Source organism: Emydura macquarii, unplaced genomic scaffold (genome assembly GCF_026122565.2).
Source record: "Emydura macquarii macquarii isolate MOO-44397 ecotype Brisbane River unplaced genomic scaffold, CSIRO-AGI_Emac_v2 contig_480, whole genome shotgun sequence".
Taxonomy (NCBI): Eukaryota; Metazoa; Chordata; order Testudines; family Chelidae; genus Emydura; species Emydura macquarii.
The window spans coordinates 1,717,883-1,741,418 of record NW_027130617.1 but is presented as its reverse complement, the minus strand read 5'-3'; the positions used below and the strand labels follow the sequence as shown (position 1 = coordinate 1,741,418).

The following is a 23,536-nucleotide window of genomic DNA, read 5'->3' as shown; positions in this document are numbered from 1 at the left end:
ATTTGCACTTTAATAGGACTTTTCATTGTGCTTTTAAAAACTATTAGTTACATTGTTGATTTATGTGTTGCAATAGTGACACCAAAATGCTAACAAGACTGTGTGTACTTACCATGCATGTTCTTTCAAAATACATGTATATTTCAACCTTACTACTTCTCTGTCTCTTACGGAATTGCCTTCTAGAATTCAATACAAATTATACCTTTCCAGAGGTTTTTTGATCCGTTCTCTAGAATTTAGTAGAGAATTATATCCCTGGGTTTAAAGTTTTATAGGATATTAATGTACATGCAGAAAGCATATCATACTCTAGTAAATTCCATAGAATCATTTCTACAGAACCCTATTTTGTATATCTCTCCTACATTCTATAGCATTTCCCCAAAAGTGACAATTCAAAAATAATTTCCAGGTTGTTGTGAACATCATAAAATGTTTCAAAGTCTTACTTTATTTTTCAGGAAAAAACCCCCACATTTTATAAAACCAAAGATATTCAGTTAAAAATATCAATATTAAATAATGTACAAATAATGGGATTTACCTACCTAAACTAAAGAGCACCAAGAATTTGAGACACACAAACTCTCGTAGATCAAACTGCAGGGAACGAAGCTTTGCTACTAGCTCCTGTGCATGACTCATAAGATTGTTGAGGGTGGCTCCAGCTTGAGATGCTATTACTGAATAATCCACCTGTAAAAGAGGATCACATTTCTGTATGATTATCACAGCCAAATACTGTGTCTAATTGGAGATTCTCAAGATATCTTATGCATGTGAGATACCCCAGGAAATAAAACATTTTACTTTTAACTCAAAATAATCATGAAACCAAATGAAGATGATTTTGTTTAGAAACCTATTCTTGCACAGCATTAATCTTTTAAAATGTTATTGGTGTAAAGCATGAGAGTTTATGGTATGTACAGCAACTTTTTTGAGTACTGGTTTGTCTGAATTAAAAGACAAAATATTTTTATACGACCACTATGTATAATCATAACTGTCTCCCTCATCTGTTTGTTGTATCCAACTTTGTCTTGCATCCTATACTTAGATTGTAAGATCCTTCAGGCAGGGACTCTCTTTTCAGTGTGTGTGTGTGATCAGGACACGTCATGCCATTATAATAATAATAATTAATAATAATACCAACCCGAGCATGAAAATAGTTTGATTGTAGGGGCTGGGGAGCGACAAGACTTCGTCTTCCCCTGCATGTGGCTACTTCCAGGGCCGGGTCAGATTAGGGTGACCAGACAGCAAGTGTGAAAAATTGGGATGGGGTGAGGGGTTATAAGAGCCTATATAAGACAAAACCCTGAATATTGGGACTGTCCCTATAAAATGGGGGCATCTTGTCAGCCTAGGTCAGACCCACTTCTGGGAACCTCTGCCAGCTGCAGGAAGCTACATGGCTGTGTTGCCTTCAGAGTCATACATTGCTTCATACACTATAATGTTCAATTGTGCAGGAAATATTAAGATGTTTGAATGCATGTCAAGACTATCACTACCCTCAATTCAGCAATGCACTTAAGCATCACTGAAGTCATGAAACTTGCTTAAGTGCTCTGCTGAATTGGTGACCCTGTGAGATGGGTATTATTACCCTCCTTTTACACTGGGGAAACGGAGGCAGGGACCTTAAATCACTTGTTCAAGGCTACACAATGTCAGTGACAAAACTAGGATTTAGAACTCGTGAGTCTCAGATTTGCAACCCCGTGTTCTTGCCTCTGGACCAAGCTACATCTCACAACCCACTTTAATCAACCAAATAAATACATTTTTTCAGTAAATAAAAAATTGCAATGTAAACAGATCTGTCAGAACAGTAATTTTGTAGTAGTGGTATAATAGCAAATACTTACTGCTGTGAAATTGTTCACAGCAAAATCATCTAATTTACAACTTAATTTCCCCCTTTGTAATTGTACTGTTTTGTTAGGGGAAAAAAAATCACTGTTGTATCGGTTTCAGATTCTTCCTGAGTGCAAATGTGATCACTTCATAATAATAAGTTAAGATGTTTGGATGGATTTCAAAAATATCACTGGCCTTCCTGCTGTGATTATACCATAATGGAAAAACCCAATAGGTGTCTGAATGTCCCACCTTCCCTCTACTGGAGAGCTCTAAGGCAACCAGCTACTCTTTTAGGTGCATTTAATATTTGCAGCACCAGCAAATATGTCTGGGAGGCAAGTCCTCATCTGCCACTCACCAAGAGCAGACTGTATTAAATTTTTATATTTATTGACATTTCATTACCATAATTGACTGCACTTGGTTCTCTAGTAGAAGGCACAGGGCTGCCTCCTAAGCAGGAGAATTGGTCCCTTGAGGAGGATTTGCAATTAAAAACAAGGCAGAATGGATTTTTTTTATTGTGTAAATATGATGAGTTGAATTTTCAGCTTTAACTAGAGAATACTGGGTGTACAGAAGCCTTTTTCAAGAGTGAGAAAAATTATGAGTCAGTGGAAAGACGACCCCCAAAGGTGTCAATCAGTTTATATAAAGTCAACTGTGCATGAAAAAGCTTCAGTTAACGTCTATTCTGAAAAAAGTGTTCATGTTAAACAGCATGCTGTCCTGCCTGCCTTGTTTATGCGTACACAACTAGAGGTGCATGGTCAGAGTGGATTTTATTTTTGGGTTGAAGCAATTATATACAAGAAATCCACAGATTACCACACCTACCTTCACAGACCCAGCAGTCACCCCAAACACACCAAGAAATCTGTTATCCACAGCCAGACACTCAGACACCACAGAATATGCTCCAAGGAGAAAGTCCAGGATACACATCTTACCACACTTATAACCATCTTCACCAAACAGGGGCACTCCACCAGAAAAGTAGACTGTATCATGGAACGGGCCGCCCAAAGACCCCAAGAGAACCCACTTCAATACAGAAATAAAACCCCCTCCAACCATACATGCCACCTACCACTCCACATTGGAACCCATATGTGGTATCTTCAAACAATTAAAACCCATATTTGATGGGGACCACATCTTGAAAGAAATTTTTCTTGAACCACCTCTTCTGGCCTTCAAACAACCCTCCAACCTCTCCTAGCTCATCATCAGAAGCAAATTCCCCAAAAACTAGGACCCACCAGAACAACAGATACAAAATTTGTAACAGATACAAAACATATCTCCACTGTTATGATGATCAACACATCTTTCATTCCATAGCTGACCTCTCAGTTCTCATCCTCAAAGGAAATCTGCACAACACGTTCAAAAAATGAGCCTGGGAGCTTAAATTTATAACTTTGCTAGATATTAAACATCATGGACTGAATAGAGAAACTGGCTTTATGGCTTATTACAACAATCTATAACCCACTTAACTCCCCCAGTTTTTTTCCTTTCTCCCATATGACTGGAGAGGTGTTAAAGGGGCCACTTCACCTTGAATGTCTCTTGTCTCTCTCACCAACAGAAGCTGGTCCAATAAAAAATATTACCTCATCCATCTTGTCTCACTTAAAAACAAAAAACACCCCCCAAACCAAATATACTACCTGTAACGTGAGCTGGAAATTCACATCATATGCAATTGTATAGTGAAGAACATAACTTTTTCCTAATAATGAGTCATATTGTGCCATCAGTGTTGGTTAATTAAACAAAAACCTGGTTGAAATTAAATAATGATTTCTGCCTTAAGACTGATGGTCTGATATTACGCAATAGATTTTAATGCAGAAGAAGATGGTTCAACATGATGATTGACACTTTCAAAAATAAAGCTTAAACTTAAGCTCCTAAATATATTTATGTGCCTATGGGTGAGATTTTCACAAGTGCCTAAATGACTTAGGAGCACAAGTCCCACTGAATTCAATGGGAGCAAAGTTAGGCTAATGCTGAGTGCATTTGAAAAATCCCACTTTAAAAAAGTGATGATGTATTTGGCAAAACTTATATAGGGAACCCAGTAATCAAGTAATCTCTAGTTGCTGCAGTGTGCTGCTCATGAGGCATTCTGGCTGAGTCAGCCAGAATTCCACTGCAATAGAACTCGTCCACACAGATCCCAAAACAAACCCTAAAATGTAAAAGCACCATCTGGCTCCTTCCCTGCACTAAGTTTAAATCTTTTTAAAAATTAAATTGTATTTAATATCTAGGATGACATGGAGGAAATAGAGGGTGGGTGGGGGAAAGCACATGAGTGGGGATTGAAGCTGAAGTGGTCATATTTGCTGAGTGCTTATGGATGGGGTGCAGTACCCAGTCATAGTGTAGTGATTTGAATAATCACTGTACTGCCTTTTTTCAATAACTAATGCTCAAATAGGCTAATAATTGTTCTCAGACTATTAGAATACAGTGTGTAATTATCAAATACCAACTGTACCACTGAATTTTACATTCCCTTCAATCAGTGCCAGGGATTGCATAATTGAGGAATAAAGCTACAGTTATGGATCAATAATTGGACCACAACTGGACATTCTGACTGGCTGAGATAATTTAATATCAGTTTAGTGACATTGAATTAATATCTAATTTAGTAAATTAACTTATTGTTTGTGGCTGTGTTTGAGGGGGAGGAGGGAGGAACGTGCAGGTGACTTGACATAAATTAGCTATATACCTAAAATTTTCTCACAAGGATGTGATACTATGGTGATCAGCATGGCTTGTATAGCAAAGGATAAATTACTATCGCAATCATAATTATGCTTCCATTGTTTGCTGAAGCATAAGACTGTATACGTTTCACTGGCAACTACACTTAACTTTTATGTAGCTATTAAAGTTCATTTAGAACTTTTCATACAGGACTTGCCTCAGTAACTTAGTGTTTTTCATAAATGTTTGCTTTAGATTTTGAGATCGACCTTTGTTTTATATAAATTGAGATGGGCTCATCATGGACAGAGCCAGAAGGTATAGTTAAATCAGTTTTAGTTATATTAATTAAAATTGTGATGACTGGTACAGTGTAAGATGCCTGTCAATTTAACATGATACACACTAATAGAAGATAATGAATTAAGTTGCCAGTGAACCTTTCCCTTAGGATGATGATATTGTGGTTGTTAATTAGCTATAATATGCAAATAGTAAAACTGATAATGCTTCAAAGCACTGTATTTGTTTTGTCTAACTTACATTATAGAGACCACAAGTACATCAGAATAGGAATGATTGCAATTTCCTGTATTGGGCCATATATATATAATGGCCCAATACAGGAATATATACAGATCTGGGGTCAGATCTGAGATCAGAGCTTTCAGAACTTTCTTCTTCAGATTCCTTCAGAACTTTCTATGTTTGTGAATGATTACACAGATGCCTTAATGTCATACTAAACCACTGTTTTCCCACTGACAGGGAGTGAAGAGGTGCTTTTAACTCCAAGGATTTAACATTTCCCTTTTTACTCCCTCCACCCCTTCTCAAAGGCCCGCTATTGTTTCAAATCTCTTTCCACCAGAGGAGGGCTGGCCATGCTCACCCTGGAAACCATAAGTGTCATTATTTCAGTTGCCCTGAGGGGTTGCTAGAAATGATATAATGTCCTCTCCCTCCAGGGATTGAGTATACTGCCTCTGAGTTGCTCCCATTGCTTGTTGGTTCTAGAGCTTGAAACCTGATATAGGGCCTGTACTGGGACCATCCTTGTGGTGCTGCTACCAGATTGCCAGTCCATTAGCTCTCTGTGTGGCGATGTCTCCCTTTCTCTTTCTGGAAACACTGTATTAAAGAATGAGAAAGGAAAACATTTCCCAAAGAAGGGCTTGGTGTTAAAACTGTGTGAAACTCAGCAATTTTGGTTCACAGGGTTTCAATAGGTGTTTTCCTTGCTGTGAGGATCCTCGTCCCTCTATATTTTTTTGAGTTTTAGAATCAAACTTAAAAACTCAGTAGTGAACTGGCTTTGTATTGAACGCATAACATAGCAAAGCCTCCTAAGCAAAGGCTAATGGGGCCAAGATTGCTGAAAACTAGACCCAAGGTTACTTGAAAGGTTCAGGTTCTTAGGTAAGCCTTTAGACAAACCTGAATTTAACATTTGTGATTATGCTTGCAGTCTGGTGAGTTTCATGTAATTTGAGGTGTCACTGTGAACTTTCAGCACAGCTAGAATGAACACACCCCATTTTATCAGAAGAGATGAGAGAGACTATTAAAAACAAACCTAGCACTGTTTTAAATATTTGGGGTAAGGTTCTATTTTTTCATTCTCTTTTGGTCAGAGGTTGTTAGATTAGGTGAGACTTGTGCAAGCCTGAACTCAAGAGGACAATAAACTGAGCAGCAGTTGCTCAGCACTGTTTGTATTCACTTTGACCCAAACCCTGCAGCCCATTGACTGTGTAAGGAATTCAGGATTTGGCCGCTTGTGCACAAGTTAATACTAGATGGTCTATGAGCTGAAGCTGTTTTTTAATTTACTATGCCACAAGCTGCACTGACTGTAATGTGTTCTTGTCACAAAGTTAGCAAAAAAGAAATACCATTTTGTGGTTTGGAAGCTCTTTTGGAGTGTGTTGGTGGATGAACATATGTCACTACAACTTCATGCAAAAGCTAACATCATTACCATATGCCTCCTTTACAAAAATCAAGGGTAATGATCATTTTGTTGTTAAGAAGTATTGTGACATATTAGCTGTGGATTCCAATGCACTAATAAAGTAGGGGTAAAATACACTCTTGTATAGAGGACCAGAATAAGGACTATTTGCTACTTAGTTCTTACTTCAACCCTTAAAATTTCTTCCTATATTGGCTGAATGCAAAACAAAATCCCATATCCTTAACACAGCAAGCTGGCCCTATGGTACTAGTTTGAAAGATCCACATAAGCACACGGGATGGACAAATTCAGATGCTGCACTACAAGAAAAGCTGAACACCAAGTAAAGTGTAAAGTATATATCAGATATTTATTGAATAGAACTGGGGTTTATAATTGAAATTCCCCATGGAATGAAAAAGTGATTAAAAATGGGACATAAATAACTCCCAAAGAACACTGGAGTATTTTTTTCAACCTAAGGAGTAATAATTTCCTATTTTATATGGAACTAAATTAATTAAACTAAAAGTATAGTTTATATATATATATATATATTTATGCCTTCTTTACAAAATGGAGAAAGAGAAGAACAATTCACTTATGTCCCTTCTTTATCAGTCCCTTTTTTCTCTCTCCCTACAACTCCTTCCTCTGTATTCCTGTAATTTTATTTAGGTGTTGCTGCCATAGGACTGCTTTAGAGCAGTGGAACATCCCCAGAAGCAGAACAAAGGAACCAGTTGTTGATGGGACATATAAACTTAAGGGACTCAGAGAGAGAGTGAGAGATAGGAAGGTTTGGGCAGGAAGAGAAGAGTCAGGCAATGCTTTCCTAGCAGGAGGGCCCCTGCTTTGCTGCCAGAACAACCAATGTCAGAGAAAGGAAGCTGACCTAGAGGAAGCAAGAGGGTCTCTGGTTCAGAAGTCAAGCCATGAGTGGCAGCAGAATATCCTGGATGTGTCCTGAGGACTCTGACCTCAGCTCAAAGAATGCTCCAGAGTGGTGAAGAAATTAAGTCAGGGAAATGTATGTAGAATTCATTATTTTTATATAGATCTGTGGATTTCTCGTGTTTTTAAAGGAAGAATGACGGTTCCTTAGAAGTCTTTGCAAAGTCTGTCTGTGTTGTGTTACATCTATCATCTGCCCTAGAAGAGTTGAGCTGTGGACCCAGAACACCCACACATGTGGAGTTCTGGGAAACTGTGTGTTTAAGCTACAGGGGAATCTGGGTGTGTGTGTGGTCATTATTGGTCCCAGAATCTTGGCAGTTGGAGAGTCTCAGGAGGTAGTACTAGACAGAGGATCTGCATCTCAAGAGTGTGCCTGGAGATCCCAAGCTAGAGGCAGCATGTGGACTCTGTTAAGACTCGAGAGGCTTAAAGCACTCAGGATACAGTGGTTGGATCCTTCACAGCAGTCTGGTGAGTGTCCAGGAGGGGGAGCTCAGCTAGATTAGTAACGCTATACTAAGTAAAAAGCAGAAGTTTTTACTGCAACTATAAGGGGAGTGTGCCTAAGATCTTGGCAGGCTGGGCAATATATCACATTAAATACTGCAGCAAAATGCATGAACAATGAATAATATTCTATAGTAATCTGTAATGTCTACTCCTTGAGTTCTGAATACAAGAAAAATGGCAGCAGATTGTAATGTAGAGAATCCAGTAGGCTAGTGAATAACCTTGGAGAAATTAAAGTTTCTCTTCAACGGGAAATGGTTTGTTACCATGACATACCACGTGAAACTTGGAACATGGAAAGCAATGTGGCAATGATTTACAATTAACTAATACAGTGCAAATCATTCCTTGGTTGTTTTATGTTGTGAAATTTGGGGAGATGTAAAATGCACTTGTGCTAGTTTATTTCCTTTTGAAATGGTAATTACAGTTGCTGAGGGGCAGCACTTGGTACAGAAAATGAAACGTGCACAGAAAGGAACTCATTTGTGAGGAACTGCTGAGGGATCGTAATGATCTGAGAAAGTGCTTTCTTGAAACACACGCACACAAAGGCGCCTCATTTATGAAACTCCAGCCAAATAAATAAATAAAACTGTGCAAGGCCCACTGCTTGCTGCTGTGCCACTGACTGTGCTTTTCCCTCTCAAGGGCGGGAATGTGCAGCACTCCAACAGGAGCACCTACAGTACTGTGCTTGAGTCAACGTCTTTGAAAGGATGCAGTGTGTGCTTCCTGCAACTGGCCCAGTTCTGCTGGCCGGGGTGGAGTAGGTGGAGTTCATGACATTTGTTCACCCTGCTCTTCCCATGATCTTTAGAGAAGCTTGGCAGCGCTAGCTAGGAGTGGTCCTTTCCCTATGAGAGCTTAATGGCTATGATTACAACCAGCTCATGGGCAGAAATGCAAGGAGGAGGATTTCTGGGCTCTCTTAACTTTGTTACCTTACAGAGCTAGTCACAATATAACCCTTAATGTCTCCAAGATAACAAAGCAGACTGTATAGGACTCAATTTACCAAGAACTGTGAGGCTTGTATTTAAAGTTAATGACATCCAGAACCTCAAACCTTTCTCTTGAAAGCTTATGTGTTGCTCTATAATCTTGCTTATAGTTAAGGATGATAATGATACATAATATGTATAGCACCTCTCAGTCAAATGTCTCAAAGTGCTTTCCAGACATTGAGCAATTTAATATCATGACAATTACTTCATGTAGGTATTACTGGTGTGATGTAGGCATTATCTGCATTTTAAAGTTGGAGAAACTGAGGCACAGTGAGATACATCTGGGAAGTTGGGCAACAACCAACAAGCACACAACATACTGTACAATTAGCAGAGGTTGGAAGTATTTTGGTCTAGGACATTGGAACCCCAGAATTTCTAAAAACACTGGGGGATCTTTAGTGTCAGTGTAAAGCTGACAAACAGTTTCTAAGCTTTCCGTCAAAATTCTCCCTGCATAGTAAACCATAGTTTCAGTTTATCTATCTTAGATGTAAATGGGCTGAGTTTATCCTACTAGGATTTTAATTTATGGTTCCAGCAAGTCTGGATATTTTAAACCTGATGCTTAGAACACTCAGCTAGCCACTCTGTAAAATAGTTTCTTTTACTCCTGAACTTCATTTAAATAAAAACCTTTTAAAGGGAATGTTTTGAAATCACAAGTGGCAATTTACTCATACTAGAGTAGTTAGAGCAGTTCCATGGTTCCCTGCTTATGTTCCAGTGGATAGGCCAAATTCACCACTAGCAGAAGCAGGCACAGACAACAATCTATTTGAATAGCCTATTTGATTTGAATTTTGAATAGCCTATTTGATTCAGCTGCTGTTCATCTCTACTTCTCAATGAAAGTCTGTAGAAGATATAGTGGAGACTAGGTTAGTTGTCAGCATGAGTGAAATGAGCAGTAGCCCATCCATAAGAAAAGACACTGAAATTGGTTGTTTTTCTTGTTCTTGCAATAGGGACCCTTCTATTCTCTGAACATTTCAAGTTGAAGGAAGAAGGGTAGGATGGATGAGGAGAAACTTTGCAGGTAATGCTGAAGGTGCCTGCACCAACTTCAAAGTGACTAATGCTGCAAGAGACGTAGGTGAAATTGGGTTTGAAAAGAGGACATTTAGACGAGCTTGACAGTGGTGGGGCAAAAATGGATGCAATCAGTCCAATTTAGCCATATTTTGATTTAGTTTGAGACTGTAGTTTTTCCTGGAAAAATAAAATTTCCGAACACCTCTGATGATTTGTAAGCAGTGCAATTATTATACAGCCTGCTGTTCATTATGGTCCAATACTCATGAAATGCTTTGCTTTGTCTTTGTATCACATAAACACCTTTTCTTTTCTTTTTTTCAAATACTGGCTAAAAGTGGTCAAGGCAGTAAGAAATTATTATTGTGCACAAATGGATGTAGTACAAGGGACTAAGTTAATCATAAAACAAATTAGACATTAATTACTACAATCCTCAGGAATAGAAAACTGCCATTGTGCTCATAGTAACAAGTAACATTTTCCATTTTGAGAGGGAAAATCATAACCACCCTTGTGTGGTAGGTAAGTCACTACTATCAACTCCATTTTGCAGATGGGGAAAAAAGGACAAACTCTGCTTTCACTGACATCAATATAAACCCAGAATAATTCCACTCATTTCAGCTGGTGTCACTGAGGGCAGAATCTTAGCCTTGGGATGTTAAGTGATTTGCCCAATGCTGCAGAGGGCGTCAGTCTCACAGCCAGGATGAGAACGTGGGAGTTGTGTGGCTGCCCAGTCCTGCTCTCGCACTGCTAGATCATGCCTCTGATGATAAACTTTCTAGTTGTAAGTGTGAAGGGTTGCTTCTCTTACTTTTCTGATACGCTTAGAGCAGAGTTTCTCAACCTTTTTGATACCGGGGACTGGCTTGCTGCCTTCCTAAACTGTGTCAGGGAAATCTCAGTGACCGGCACTGGTCCATGCATGGACAGGGTCACTGAGTAACACTGGCTTAGAGCTCTTCTTCTGAGCAGAGGGAAATGGCCTGCATTCATAAAACTATGACCAAGGCTCTAAGCAAATTCCACACGGTGTAGACACATGCATGATGTATTTCTGTAGTTAGAAAAAGGATCTGTTTCCTGCCGGGCATATAAATCTAGGCACTTTAGTTTTTAACTACTTAAATGCCAGAGGACCATCATTTGTTTTCACTTTGAATCAGGAATCAAACACACAGACACACTCTACCTCTCAGTGATACTGTACGTTTTGTTCCATTAAAGTCTGAATATGTATTCTACGAATAAGGTTCTCATTTTCATTGTTGAACTCTTTGTGCTTTTCAAAATTATAAATGATTCAAAGCTTTCTATTTTATTTAGCTTTTCCCACCATTTTCCTCATTTCATAATTTAGCCCTGTTTTTTTGCTGTGACAGACAGATTACACCTCTGATGCCTGGAGACAATCAACTCTTTGAGAGGCTGGTTAGCAACATCGGGGTGCACAATGCTAGCTCCTGAGACTATGTATTAAATCAGATCTCATGGATTTGTGTGCATTCTTTCTGAGAGTTCCCTCATCCTTTCTCTCTCTCTCAGACAAAAACAAACAAAACAACACCAACCTGTTCCAAAGAGTAAGAAACTTTTGAGGTAATAGCTGCAGGTTGTCTAGATTTCTGAACTTCAGAACTGACCAGCAATTATTTAAAGTAAACCACAATTCTCAAAGGAAAATAAACTTTTATTGCTTAGGCCCAAACCCTAGTTTTTGTCAGAAACCATCTTAGCCCTAGGAAATGAAACTTCTTGAGAGACACTTCTGATCTACTATCTTTCAATCATAGTGGTATACAAGTAGATTGGAAAAGCAAAGTGCTTATGATTATATCTGCTTCTATAAGTTTAACGGTAATCATTGGACTAGGAACAGAGTGCACAAGTCATTTTATCTACATTATTTGTAGCCCATCTCTGTATTTCAGAACACACGAGTGCTTCTGACCTAGTTAAACTCCTGCTATTCTGAAGATGATTAATAAAAAAACAACACTTCTTGGAGTCTGCACACTCACTTGTTGCCCAGTAACCAGAAGGATAGAGCCTTCTTTCCCATGTACCACTTGCCGGTAAATGTGATCTAGAATTAAGAGTTCACTCCAGCAGTTCTGAAGCAGCTTCATTTGGTCATCAACCTGTAAAACAAACAGAAAATTGATAGTTTTACTTTGGTAATAACTCTTACAAAACTCAGACTGCACAGATTGCTGATGGAGAAGAGGGTAGCATATCACCCTTTTTAGTTGTCTGGTTAAGTTTCAGATATATTGAGATTTAATGTTATGAGAACTGAAGTGATGTCAATAATGATTGGTGTCAGAACACTTGATATCTTAGTTATACAAATAGGCCTTTGTCTATATATTGCATAATCTATGGTTAAATAGAATATTTACAACTGATTAACTGCTAGAATAAGGTGATTCATGAGCACTAATAACCAAAGTATACTGGACACCTTGTGAAATGCCAACTGACCACTAGGAACAATTACATTTATTTTTTCACCTATTACACGCTTATCTCAGGAGACCAGCATTTTTTTTCTTTGCTCAGCCATTAGCCCGCTGTGAGACCTCAGGCCTATCTGCAAAATGTAGATGATACTCACTTTCCTTTAAATTGCCTTGAGATCTATGATTGAACAGCTCTGTAGAAGACTTGAATATTATGATAAGCCTATTATGTTATTAGGGTGATGGTCTTTTAAACTGAAGCTTTCACCATGGATTAATATAAATTGAATAAGTGAGCTTGATACACACTTTAAAAGAGGTAATTAAAGAATTTTAGGCTTCTGAAATAAAACAACAACTTTGGGGAGTAGATCTTCTTTGACTCACAGAACAGGCACAGAAAAGACAGTTCTAGTGCAAGCTTCTCCTTGATCCTTGCCACTGAATCTGACTCTAGAAATACTGGAGAATCGCAGAAAAATATCAAAAACTCAGATGCCTTGACAAGCCCACATCCAGGATTAGTCTCGTGACAAGGAAGGACTTCCCTTGGAAGTCTGTTTTGCAGCCTAATATATCTGTCTCAGAAATTATTTTAGGTCAATATTCAGCTTAAGCTTTCCCTTCCATTGTTTTGTTTTTCTCTCTGAATTATAAGGATTTTAATTATCCTCAGTTCCTATCCATCAGTGGTGTTTACAATCTTTAAATATTTGTTGAATTTTATCATGCTTCCCATTTAGCTGTTGCCCAGCAAGCTACTGTACATGTATTTACTCTTGTATGGCATAATTATGCCATATCCTAAGCAAACAAAACTTCACTTTGTTTCAATAGGAATATTGTTTGTAATGAGACTGTAGGATCAGACCTTTAATCATTTCTTAAAAGTCAGACTCTCCACTCCCTAATATTTGTGCTGATTTTTCTATGATGCCCCTGCAATTTCTCACTCTCTTCCTGACCAAAAAAAGTCCAAAACTAAACAAAATATTCCAGTTGTTGTCACACCTGTTTTTACTGTGAGAAATAGTGGCTGGAACCTCCCTGCTCTACAACATGATGCCTCTGTACATAAGCAACCCAAACTGAATTGCACATATACACATTATTCTGCAAGCTACTTGTTTGCAGCCGCATACTGCAAACCACTTGTTTGCAGCCACATCATATTTTAAACTTGTGTCTAATTTGCTATTCACTATCATCACCCATTTTGGCAAATCACTTTTAGGAAATGCTGTTTTCCCTTGATTTTAATGGGAATTGGAGCAAGCCTTTTGTAGTATTCAAATTTCTGTACTGGGCAGTATGCCCCCACTTCTTGAGCATTAATAAAGATATTAAATATAGTTCCATTATTCTCTAGATGTTTTACAATATTTTTCTTCTAATATTTGTTCTAAATGTAGGAATGAGATTAACAATGTGGCAATAAGGAATGATCACTCAGTTTTTTGAAGCTTCATCTATGATATTTTACAGTCATAATTATACTGTATAATATCATAGATGAAGCTTCAAAAATACAGATATGTAAAATAAATGTAAAAATAATTATACAGATATTATAAAAATGCACATCTGTGGCTATTTGTGTTGTACCATCTATGTCAGTTGGACCAATTTCTATAAGAAAAACATTGACCTCTACCTGTATCTCTACTACTCTGCTTTTTTCTCTCAAAAGGATTACTTTTCACTGGTCTCAGTACCTAATGCCATAGCATTGCTTTAGTTTGTGTCATTCCTGTATATTCAGACTAAGTTTTTAAAAAAATGGGTGCCTAAATTTAGGCTTCTAAAGCCTTAGTTAGGTACCTAAATCCATAGCTTGAATTTCCAAAGTGCTGAGCACATAGCAACTCCCATGTTCAGCATTTTTGGATTCAATTGTTTAAATTCGAATTTAGGAGCCTAAATTCAGGAATCCATTTCTGAAAATGTTGGTTTCAGTATGTTGTAGCACCATGAACCCTCTAGATTCATAGTGGCACTGTTTACCCTCTGTATTCAGTAAGGTGTACCGCTCATGGGAAACTTACCATTTATTTTGAATGTTTTTTCTTCTCCCTTTTGGGAGAAGAAAGACTCCTTTAATCTCAGCCTTTTCCAGTCTCTCCTCTGATTCAGATTTAAATCTCAAATTATAATTGCTGTAATTGCTATGTTTCAATGCCTTGACAATATTCTGGGAGGTCAGAATCAGGACTAGTGCTACATAAACTTCTGCTATTACCTGAGGAGGGGAAGCATCCTTCCTTTTTCAGTGTAACACCACCACTGATAGAGGCAATATTTACTTCTTCCTCAGCCTGTACCACAATTTGATAAAGGTAAAACTAGACCGGGCAAAGCCCACTAGAAAAATTGTATTTCAGGGAACAATCCTGCATAACTGGAGAGCTGCAGTAGGTCATGTAATAGGACTTTCAATTTTTAACTTCTAGGATTCCATAACTTTGTATCATTTCCCCCCTTTCAGACTTAGGTTACAGCCAACAGAGAGGTACCAGTTGTATGGTGTGCTTAGCCTAAGAAAATGAAAGTATTTATTATAAGCCGGGCTAGTAGTGCTGCCTATTATTAAGGTTGCATGAAACTTCCCGTTATAAGTTGCCGTTTTCAGTTGTTTCATTATAATTTTGTGAAATTACATCCATTTGGGCTGAAATATTCCATGGTGGTTGTCTGCATCAGCTTGAATTGTGGTGGAAAGTTTCAGCCAAAACAGTTCAGCCATTTCCAAGAATGAAACTAGGGCAAAATACTTTGTTCTTCCCTGGTGAAAAGAAATCCTGGTGACCTTTTCATTGAGAACCCCTAGCTCTCCCATGCTTTGAAGAAGGCCTTGAATTTCATCAGGGGGTTGGCATTTGTATCAGGGATGTATCTTTTTTCATCTCCATGAAAATCTGCCCAAATTTTGGTCAAGTTAGAAGCCTTTAAAGAATTGCAATTCACATATGCTCAGTGCAGACCTTTCAGATTTTTAGCAGCTACCTTTCCTGAAGATTCTATCTGCACTAGGCTTCCTGGTGCTGAGCAGGGAATTTTAATTGCAGTCTTGAGGTGTTGCTGGTCATGTCAGGTCTGAGTCTGGGTACATGAACTGAGAGCAGGGAAAATAGCTATTCTGCTTTCAGTGACACCTCTGCCAGGCACACAAGAAATCATACACAAAATCTACGTTAAAAGAATATTATTAAAGTTATAAAGTCGACCTCTCAAAAGTTAGGAAATGCCAGAACTCAGATTACTTGTGCAACCTTAATATGGCCCCTTTGTGTGTATGCATTATGATACAGGGTTTAATTACATGATCGCATACCATTTTTTCCACAGGAAACTGCCTTATTCAGTAAACGAGATGGAACTACTTTGGGGATGAAAATGAGGGTTCTGTAGTGAAGAAATAGCTGATTGTAGAATCCCTGCTTCATTTGTTGCAGAATTTGGAGGATGTGTACTATCTGTAATATTGGGACCAGGGGGTCTAGGCCTGCTCATAACTAAAGGCCCACGTCCTCAATTAAGGGGGAGAGGCCTCTAAGTCCAGGCTACAATTGATTGTTGGGGACATCAAAGGAGAAAACAGGAATGGGAGTGAGATTAAAGAATGAAAATTAGAAACCAGAAGGGGACACTGGAAAAACAGGCCTGGATAGTGCCCTCTGCTCTCCAGAGGTTTTCAGGAGTCAGTGGACACTACCCAGAGGAACTCTGCCTGAAGATGTGAGCAGACGAGGGTCCAGAAATAGGCTCCACAGTTGTAGAGCATCCCCACCCCATCCAGCTTCCTTCTCCTGGTCTGATTGATGGCCATCTTGGCTAGTGCCAGGAGGAGGTTGATGAGGCGGTCCCATGACTTTGTGGGATGGTGGATGGGGTTTGTAAGGATCAGAAGGTGTGGGGAGAATGCAGCCAGAACATCAGTAAGAGGCTCTGGAAGAGCTGGAAGCAAGGGCTTCAAACTGACACACTATGTAGCTTTGCATGACAGTCTCCCTCTCACTAAAAAGGGGAAAGATGGAGGAGGAGTTTGTGAACTGTGCCAGGTATAATATATTCAGTGGGCCATGGATTGGCAGGTATGTAGAGAATGAGATGGGGGATTGCATGAAGAGAAGAGCTGGTCTCACAGGTAAGGCATTTGAATGGTGCCCTAAAAATTTTGTATGTGATGCTGGTCAAGTCACTTTTCACAGGTAGTTACTAATAGTGTATTCTTCACTTTCTGGATGCTTGAGTTGAGATTCTGGGGTCTGATTTGCAGAAGTGCTGAGCATTCATAGCTGCAACTGAAGTCAATGGGAACTGTGCTTGGAACATATATAGTGCTATATTATGGTAAGTGCTCTGAACAATGAGGTCCTATGTGTCTCAACTTGGGCACCAAAGCTAGTGGATACTTTTTTATCTTAATCTCTCTGTGCCTCAGTTCCACATCTATAAAATGGGGATAACACCACTCCGTCTCACACGGGTGTTATGAAAATAAATTCATTAATATTTGTGAAATTCTCAGATAATATAGTGTTGTGTACGATAGAAAACACCAGGAGGAAATTGATAATTCTGTCTTCAGAGCAGAGTTTGAGTAAGTGTATAGTAAATAAGGCCTGGGGCCACACAGGGAACAACATGTAGAAAACACATTGAATATTTTCTCATTCAATGAGCACCATCCATTCTGTGCACTGCACGATGCAGTGATCCTGTGGCAAAAAAAAAGTATGTGATCATATAATTAAAGACTGTATCATGATGCATTCGCACAAGGGTGATGAACTAGGATTGCAGAGGCCACCTTAATTCTGGCATTTCCTAACTTCTGAGTGCTTGACTTTGCAACCTTAAAATTCTTCTAATGTGTTTGTGTTTCATTTTAAATGTACTAAAAGACCTCTGGCTGTCTTAATTACAATCATAGTGTTCAAGCCAAGTTAATACATGTACACTCAAATATCAGCTACAATTCACATATCCATTTGGCAATAGAGATGGAGGTGAGAAAGAGGAGTAAACTCAGTAGATGGATATATTACTAATCAAAGTGAAACTGGAGCTATCGTAAACTCAGCCTTGCTCTGTCCCAATGCTGTGTGTGGCCATGATCATTCATTTCTGTTCAGAGCACAGAGCAAGGCTGAGTACATATTAAAAATATTTCTTTTCCTCCGCCCACAACATGTAGTTGACACCCCCCACCATTTCAACCAAGCAACATGTTAGCTGGAGAGAGGATTGTAAATTACCATATTCATACATTCCCCCAAAAGACTATGGGAACATCTACACAGCAACCTGCCCTCCGGCCCTGAGAGCAGTGAGTCTTAGAGCCTGGGACAATAGAGCCCAGGTTCCAGCCAATGAATGTCTGGAATGTTAGTGAATGTGTACACTGCTATTTTTAGCCCCGCAGCCCAGGCCCTATGAACCTGAGTCAATTGACTTGGGCTCTGAGACTTACTGCTATGAGTGTTTTTTTTGCTGTGTAGACATACCCTATGGGCCAGTTTTTAACTAAATGGAGTGACTTGGAATTTACACTAGTATAACTGTGTTCAGAATTTGCCACTATCATTTGAATACCTGAAACTGAGCTTTTTGGTTATTTTGCTGTAGTCTGCTCTGCACAATAAAACCATTTAAACCATGCTCAATATATAATAATCTCCAACATAATTTGCAGTTCACACATTACTGTGTCTCTGACTCTAGTTACAGCATAATAAAACGAGCTTTGAGATAGAATTTAAACATACAACCTTCATGAGTAACAGCTGATAACTGGATAAGAGGCCAAACACATGACTACATTAATGCAACAGTTCATAGAATATATTTCCAAAAAATAAAAATAAAATCTTCCTCAGCCACAGGCAGTGACTCTTGGGAACAAACTACACTTTGCATTTCTAGTGTTAGAAGGATCCAACAGTAGCTAACATACTATCAAAGCTTACCTCCCAAATTTTTATCATCTCATTGCAAAATTAGTGCTGGGAAAGCACTGTGAGATGGCAAATTCACAATAAATCTATGTTTTCACATAGTCTGCTCCTGCTGTTGTACAAGATTCATAAAACTACCAACAGTGAACATTTGCTGGTGGCTCACAAAATCTGCACTATTTTAATTTAATGAGCAAGGGCACATAAAATCAAGAGAGACAAAGCAAAATACACGTGCACAAATTAATGCAGGCTTGAGAGAATCTAACTGATGCATCTCTTTTGACATTTACCAGAAAGGCTGGTAGAGCAGTAGAATGCTTTACAGTTTGCATTAGAAGGACACAGAGATTAAGTCAAGGTGATGGTGTTCTATACAACTTACGAGAAGTGATCATTTATGGAATATTCCTCTAAAGTTTTGTAAACAGGGAAGAGCCACATGTGATATCGATGTAAATGAAGTATAAGTGAAATAAATTTAGCCCCACAGACCACCTCTGAAAAAAACATGGTAAGACAAGATGATTGATTGATTGATCAATAACATGTTTAGAGCCTATAAACACAGCAAGTAGGTGCTTGTGTACAAAGTCTAAAAAAAATTGCACAGCTAAGCCGTAAGGACCTTACTGCCTCCAAGGATATGTTAAGAGTCAAATTATTTGTAATATCACCCAGCATAACCAAAATCAACCCAAGGCTAAATCAAGTAAGTGTCACTAGCTTTGTTCCTGAAGGCTTGCCAGTCTCAAATTCTGGTGGTCCAATAAGTGGAGTGGATTCTGCTGAAAAAGTAATATTGTTTATCCTGCCAGCTTTAATCCTATGAATCAACAGCAAGAGCACGCTAGCAAATTTTAAGAGGGACAGTGGGCTAAAAGATAAGAGGTTGTGTCTTAAATAACTGGGCCCCAGACTGTTCAGGACTTTATATCATCAACATCATCTTAAATCATATTTGGAAGTGAACTGGAAACCATTGTGTAGACTTGCACTATTAGATGAGTGAAGACATGCAGAAGAAGGTAGAAATCAGGTAAAACCTTGAAGGCAAGGATGAGAAACTTGTACTTGATGCAGACTTGAAGGATTCAAGTGTGTTTGTGATGTGGTTGGAGTGATGAGTAAGCAAGATGATCTGGCCATAGAGGAGGTTACAGTTATTAGAACGAGAGGTGGCCAAAGTATGGACCTGTGCAGTGTCTCCTCTCCTTGGCATGGAAGTGGGGACACACAGGTGGGGGAAGAGGCTAAAACATCCTTCCAACAGTGCAAGTTTATGCATTGGTTTAGGTGGGGGAGGAAGAGGGAGCCAGCTATCCTCTGACCCTAGGCTTAAAGTGAATGGGGAGGAGAGAATACCCTGGTGAAGTCCTTGGAGTCTTTAGGTGAGTGGATGCCTGGGAGTGAAGCAAGGCAATAGGAGTTCAAAGAGAGTAAAGAGTTCTAGGAGTTTAAGCTCCAATAAATTCAGCTCAACCCCTACCCACATTATGTCCTTGAAAGCCCAGTTTAGAAGGGAAGACTTAGAGTGAGAGAACTGGGAGCCAGTCGTAACCTTGTATCTCATACTGCTTGGACTATTTCTATCATCTTCTATAAGTAGAGAGAAATACATAGTTGTTGTCACAAATACCCACTATGTTGCCTATCAGGTGCTTCTCTATTGGGAGTCCATGCATTTAACAACAAAATATCAGCATTATGAGGAAATCTCCTGGCATGTCAGATACTGAAAGAAAAACATGGCCAGCTTAACGATGGGCTAAGTTTTAACATTGATTTGCATGTGCAACTTCCATTGATGGGTGTTCTGTGTGCCGGCTGATGGCATGATACAACCTGGTATTTGCTAGTAAGGATTTAAGAGTTTTTCATTTCAGAACTGGCTCAGAATGCATCCAGTAAATTTAAGATTGTTGTCAAATACCCAACCTACTATAGTTGCCCTATTAACTATTATTAGAAAATGGGCAGGCACGAGAAATATATTGAAATATAACTCCTAATTTTGGTTGATTTCTCTCACGTGGTATAAAATACATAAAAAGGGTTGAGCGCAGGATATTTCTGTGTGTGAGGTAAAAACATCTTCTGTCAAAAACATAAGGCCTGAGTCTGAGCATTGTGGTACCACAGTACCTCTGCAGATCAGATCTAGTTGAGGAGACCTGCTCAACTGGAGCCCAATTCTTTCCCAAAGAAATCAATGGGAATTTGTCATTGGTTTCAGTGGAGCAGGAGCAGGTCCATGTTGACACTGCAATGCATAACATATGCTTATCAATTCTAGTCAAAGGAAGGACTTATCTCAAAAATGTTGGTTACTCATCGTAAAAATGATCTAGGCTGGTGTTATAGATGAGGGAGGCTAGTGCAATACAACAGAAGTATTGTTGGACAGTGTATACTTCCCACAGCACAGAATGTTAATCATTAGAAACTTTTATTTTCTCTGAAGAAGAATGCTGAAGCTGGCAAACAGTAAAATGAAGAAAAATGTGTATGTTTTGCTGAAATGCACTATAACCCTTATCAAAACCACACTGTATCTTTCTTTTTCAGAAAAGCGCTTCACAATACTTATCATATTGTAATCAACAACTGCAGCTCTGTTTCAGGTTTCCTCTTGAAGAAGTGTTTTCCAACTGGAACCTGATGAATTACCTGTTATGAGTTTTCAGGGATTACAAGTTTTTGTGCACTGCTTAAAATTCTATATTTAACTCATAATCATTATTGCAGTTATTTCTAAAGAACACAACCTCCTTTCCCATTTTACATCTCCTTTTTTGAGGATCCTTTTTCATGCACACATAAATTGCTTTTTAATTTGCTTCAACAGCCAATATATTTTTGTGATCTATTGCTAGTAAAAATTCAAGAGGGTATCTAATGACTGAAATTAAAACCTAATGATTGAAATTGACATGATAAAAATGTTGTAAGTGTTGGATTTGGTTGAAGTGTTTTTACTTATGTTCTAAAAGTCAAGAAGTAACTTGAAGCATTCACATCAAAATGCTACTTTTTAATTCTCTGGCCATTGAATAACCATTTCCCAGTGAATCTAAAGTGATTAAACATCTGTCTGAACTATTCAGCCTGAAGCACAGAAGTTCAAGGGATGATGGAACTTTCAAGAGTGGTTTGGAGATCACTCAAAAGTCATTGCAGATATATAGCTGAAGTAGTTATTACATTTTCTTATGTTATGGTGAAGCAGGTCCTCCAAATCAAAATTTTATGAGACAAGTCACTTTAAGGGCCAATTTCAGCCCCTGAATGCAAGCATAGCTCACAAATTGTTACACAGGTGAGGAGGGGTTTGGTAGATCTGGATGGGTCATTGTTAACAATGAAAAACTCTTGCACACAGTGTTGTCTTCTGAATGCAGGGTGCAAGAGCCTGTGTGGTTTAAATGAAAATGCAAATAACTTTCTGAATCAATGAACACTATTATAAAGTTTGATGATTATCTGTAAGCTCAGTAATAAAGTGCTACAAAGTCCAAGAAAAAATGATTTAATATTAACTAACTCTGATTGTTCCAGCCGTCTACTTGGTACTGTAGTAAAAACCTATCTGCCAATAAAGTGCCCCCTTCTAATTAAGGGAGAGGAAATACATTTACAAACTAGGGACCAATTCATCATTGCCCTGCACCTGTTGTACTTATACCATTGCAGAGTGGGTATCAAATCTATTCTGATTTGGTAGCATTTTACGTCCACTTGGCTGTGCTGTGAATGGCTCAGCTGTTGCAGGGCAATGGTGAATCTGGTTCTAGATAGCCTCAGGTGGGCAATGGCTATTCCTATGTATTTCATCTCTAATCGATGTACTAATTAACAGTATATTTTATCATGATTTGTGTATGCTGTTAGCTGCTCATTTATGGCATGTATAGGTGGCCTTATAAAGAGTTTTACATATATTTTTGTTGTTTTTAAACATTTGGAATATCAAGCCCTGGCTTCCCTCTCTCAGTCTGTGGAGGACTTAGAGGGTGACATTACAGTTTGAGATTCATGCCTACACTATATCTTCCCCTCCATCCCTTGAACTAACAGAAAGGGGAACATGAGGCTAACATCCTCTCCCAAGCCACCCTTGCTCCAGGGGTTGCGTCAGAGTGATGTATGGTGCTTTCTGCTTAGCAAGGCCTGGCCGCACTGCTTCCACTGTGCTGCCAGCTACCAACCTCATGGAATGAGACACAGAACTAAGGAATAGACCGTAGGACTAGAACTGGGAAAAAAATTCAGCTGAAACTTCTTTGGCAAGAAAAATGCAGATTCAGCAACAGCAAAAAGTTTTGCAAATTCATATCAGTTTTGCCAAATTGTTCACATAAAAAACCCCCTGAAGTCTAAATGTTTCATTTCAACATTTAAAAAATGAAACATTTTGATTTAAAGTTATATTTTGCTTCAAAATTTCCTTTGGTTTTATTTAAAACAAAAATTTTAAAATGCTCAAAATAAAAGAAAACGTTTTTTGTTTTGGGTCAAAATTAATTTTTTGACTTTTCAATATGCTGAGAATTTAAAACAAAATTAATTTGGGGTTGACCTGAAATGAATTTTTTTTCAGAATTCCCAGCAAACCAATTCACATCTCTACCTAGGGCTCTCACAGGGCAACACAGAGCTCTCACCACTGACCATTCCACTAAGCACTGTCTTTTGATGATTCAAACTACTGCCACTGCTCTTAAATGTATGGAAAAATAACACGTATAGTCAGCTGCAGCCGCAATGTACCGGGCTCTTGTGTAGGAACTTTGTGTTTCAACTTTGCATTTTATAAAGTTGTGTTTGAGGATCAAATATTCACTTTAATAATCTAGGGGGTGGTTTCTTCCACTTACACAGGCAGAAAGGAAGAAATTGGGTGGAAGAGACTGTGCAAGCAGACAGCAATGGCTCTGTGGCATGCTCCCTTCTTATATGCCCATGAATACCTACATATTGGATCACTGTGAAGTAGAAGCTCCAATGGTTGGACAATGAGAGACTGCCAAGGTG

The 23,536-nt window shown here is 38.7% G+C and overlaps 1 protein-coding gene across 4 annotated transcripts in view; it reads right to left on the bottom strand.

Annotated features, from left to right (window-relative positions):
- Positions 1 to 23,536, bottom strand: part of NR5A2 (nuclear receptor subfamily 5 group A member 2) — a 112,714-nt gene that overhangs the window by 33,805 nt on the left and 55,373 nt on the right. For all 4 annotated transcript variants that reach the window (XM_067538296.1, XM_067538298.1, XM_067538297.1 and 1 more), the window contains 2 exons: positions 12,105 to 12,224; positions 552 to 699 (listed from right to left, as the gene is read on the bottom strand). In XM_067538296.1, coding sequence (XP_067394397.1) covers positions 552 to 699; positions 12,105 to 12,224 — 268 coding nt within the window. The remainder of the gene's footprint in view (positions 1 to 551; positions 700 to 12,104; positions 12,225 to 23,536) is intronic.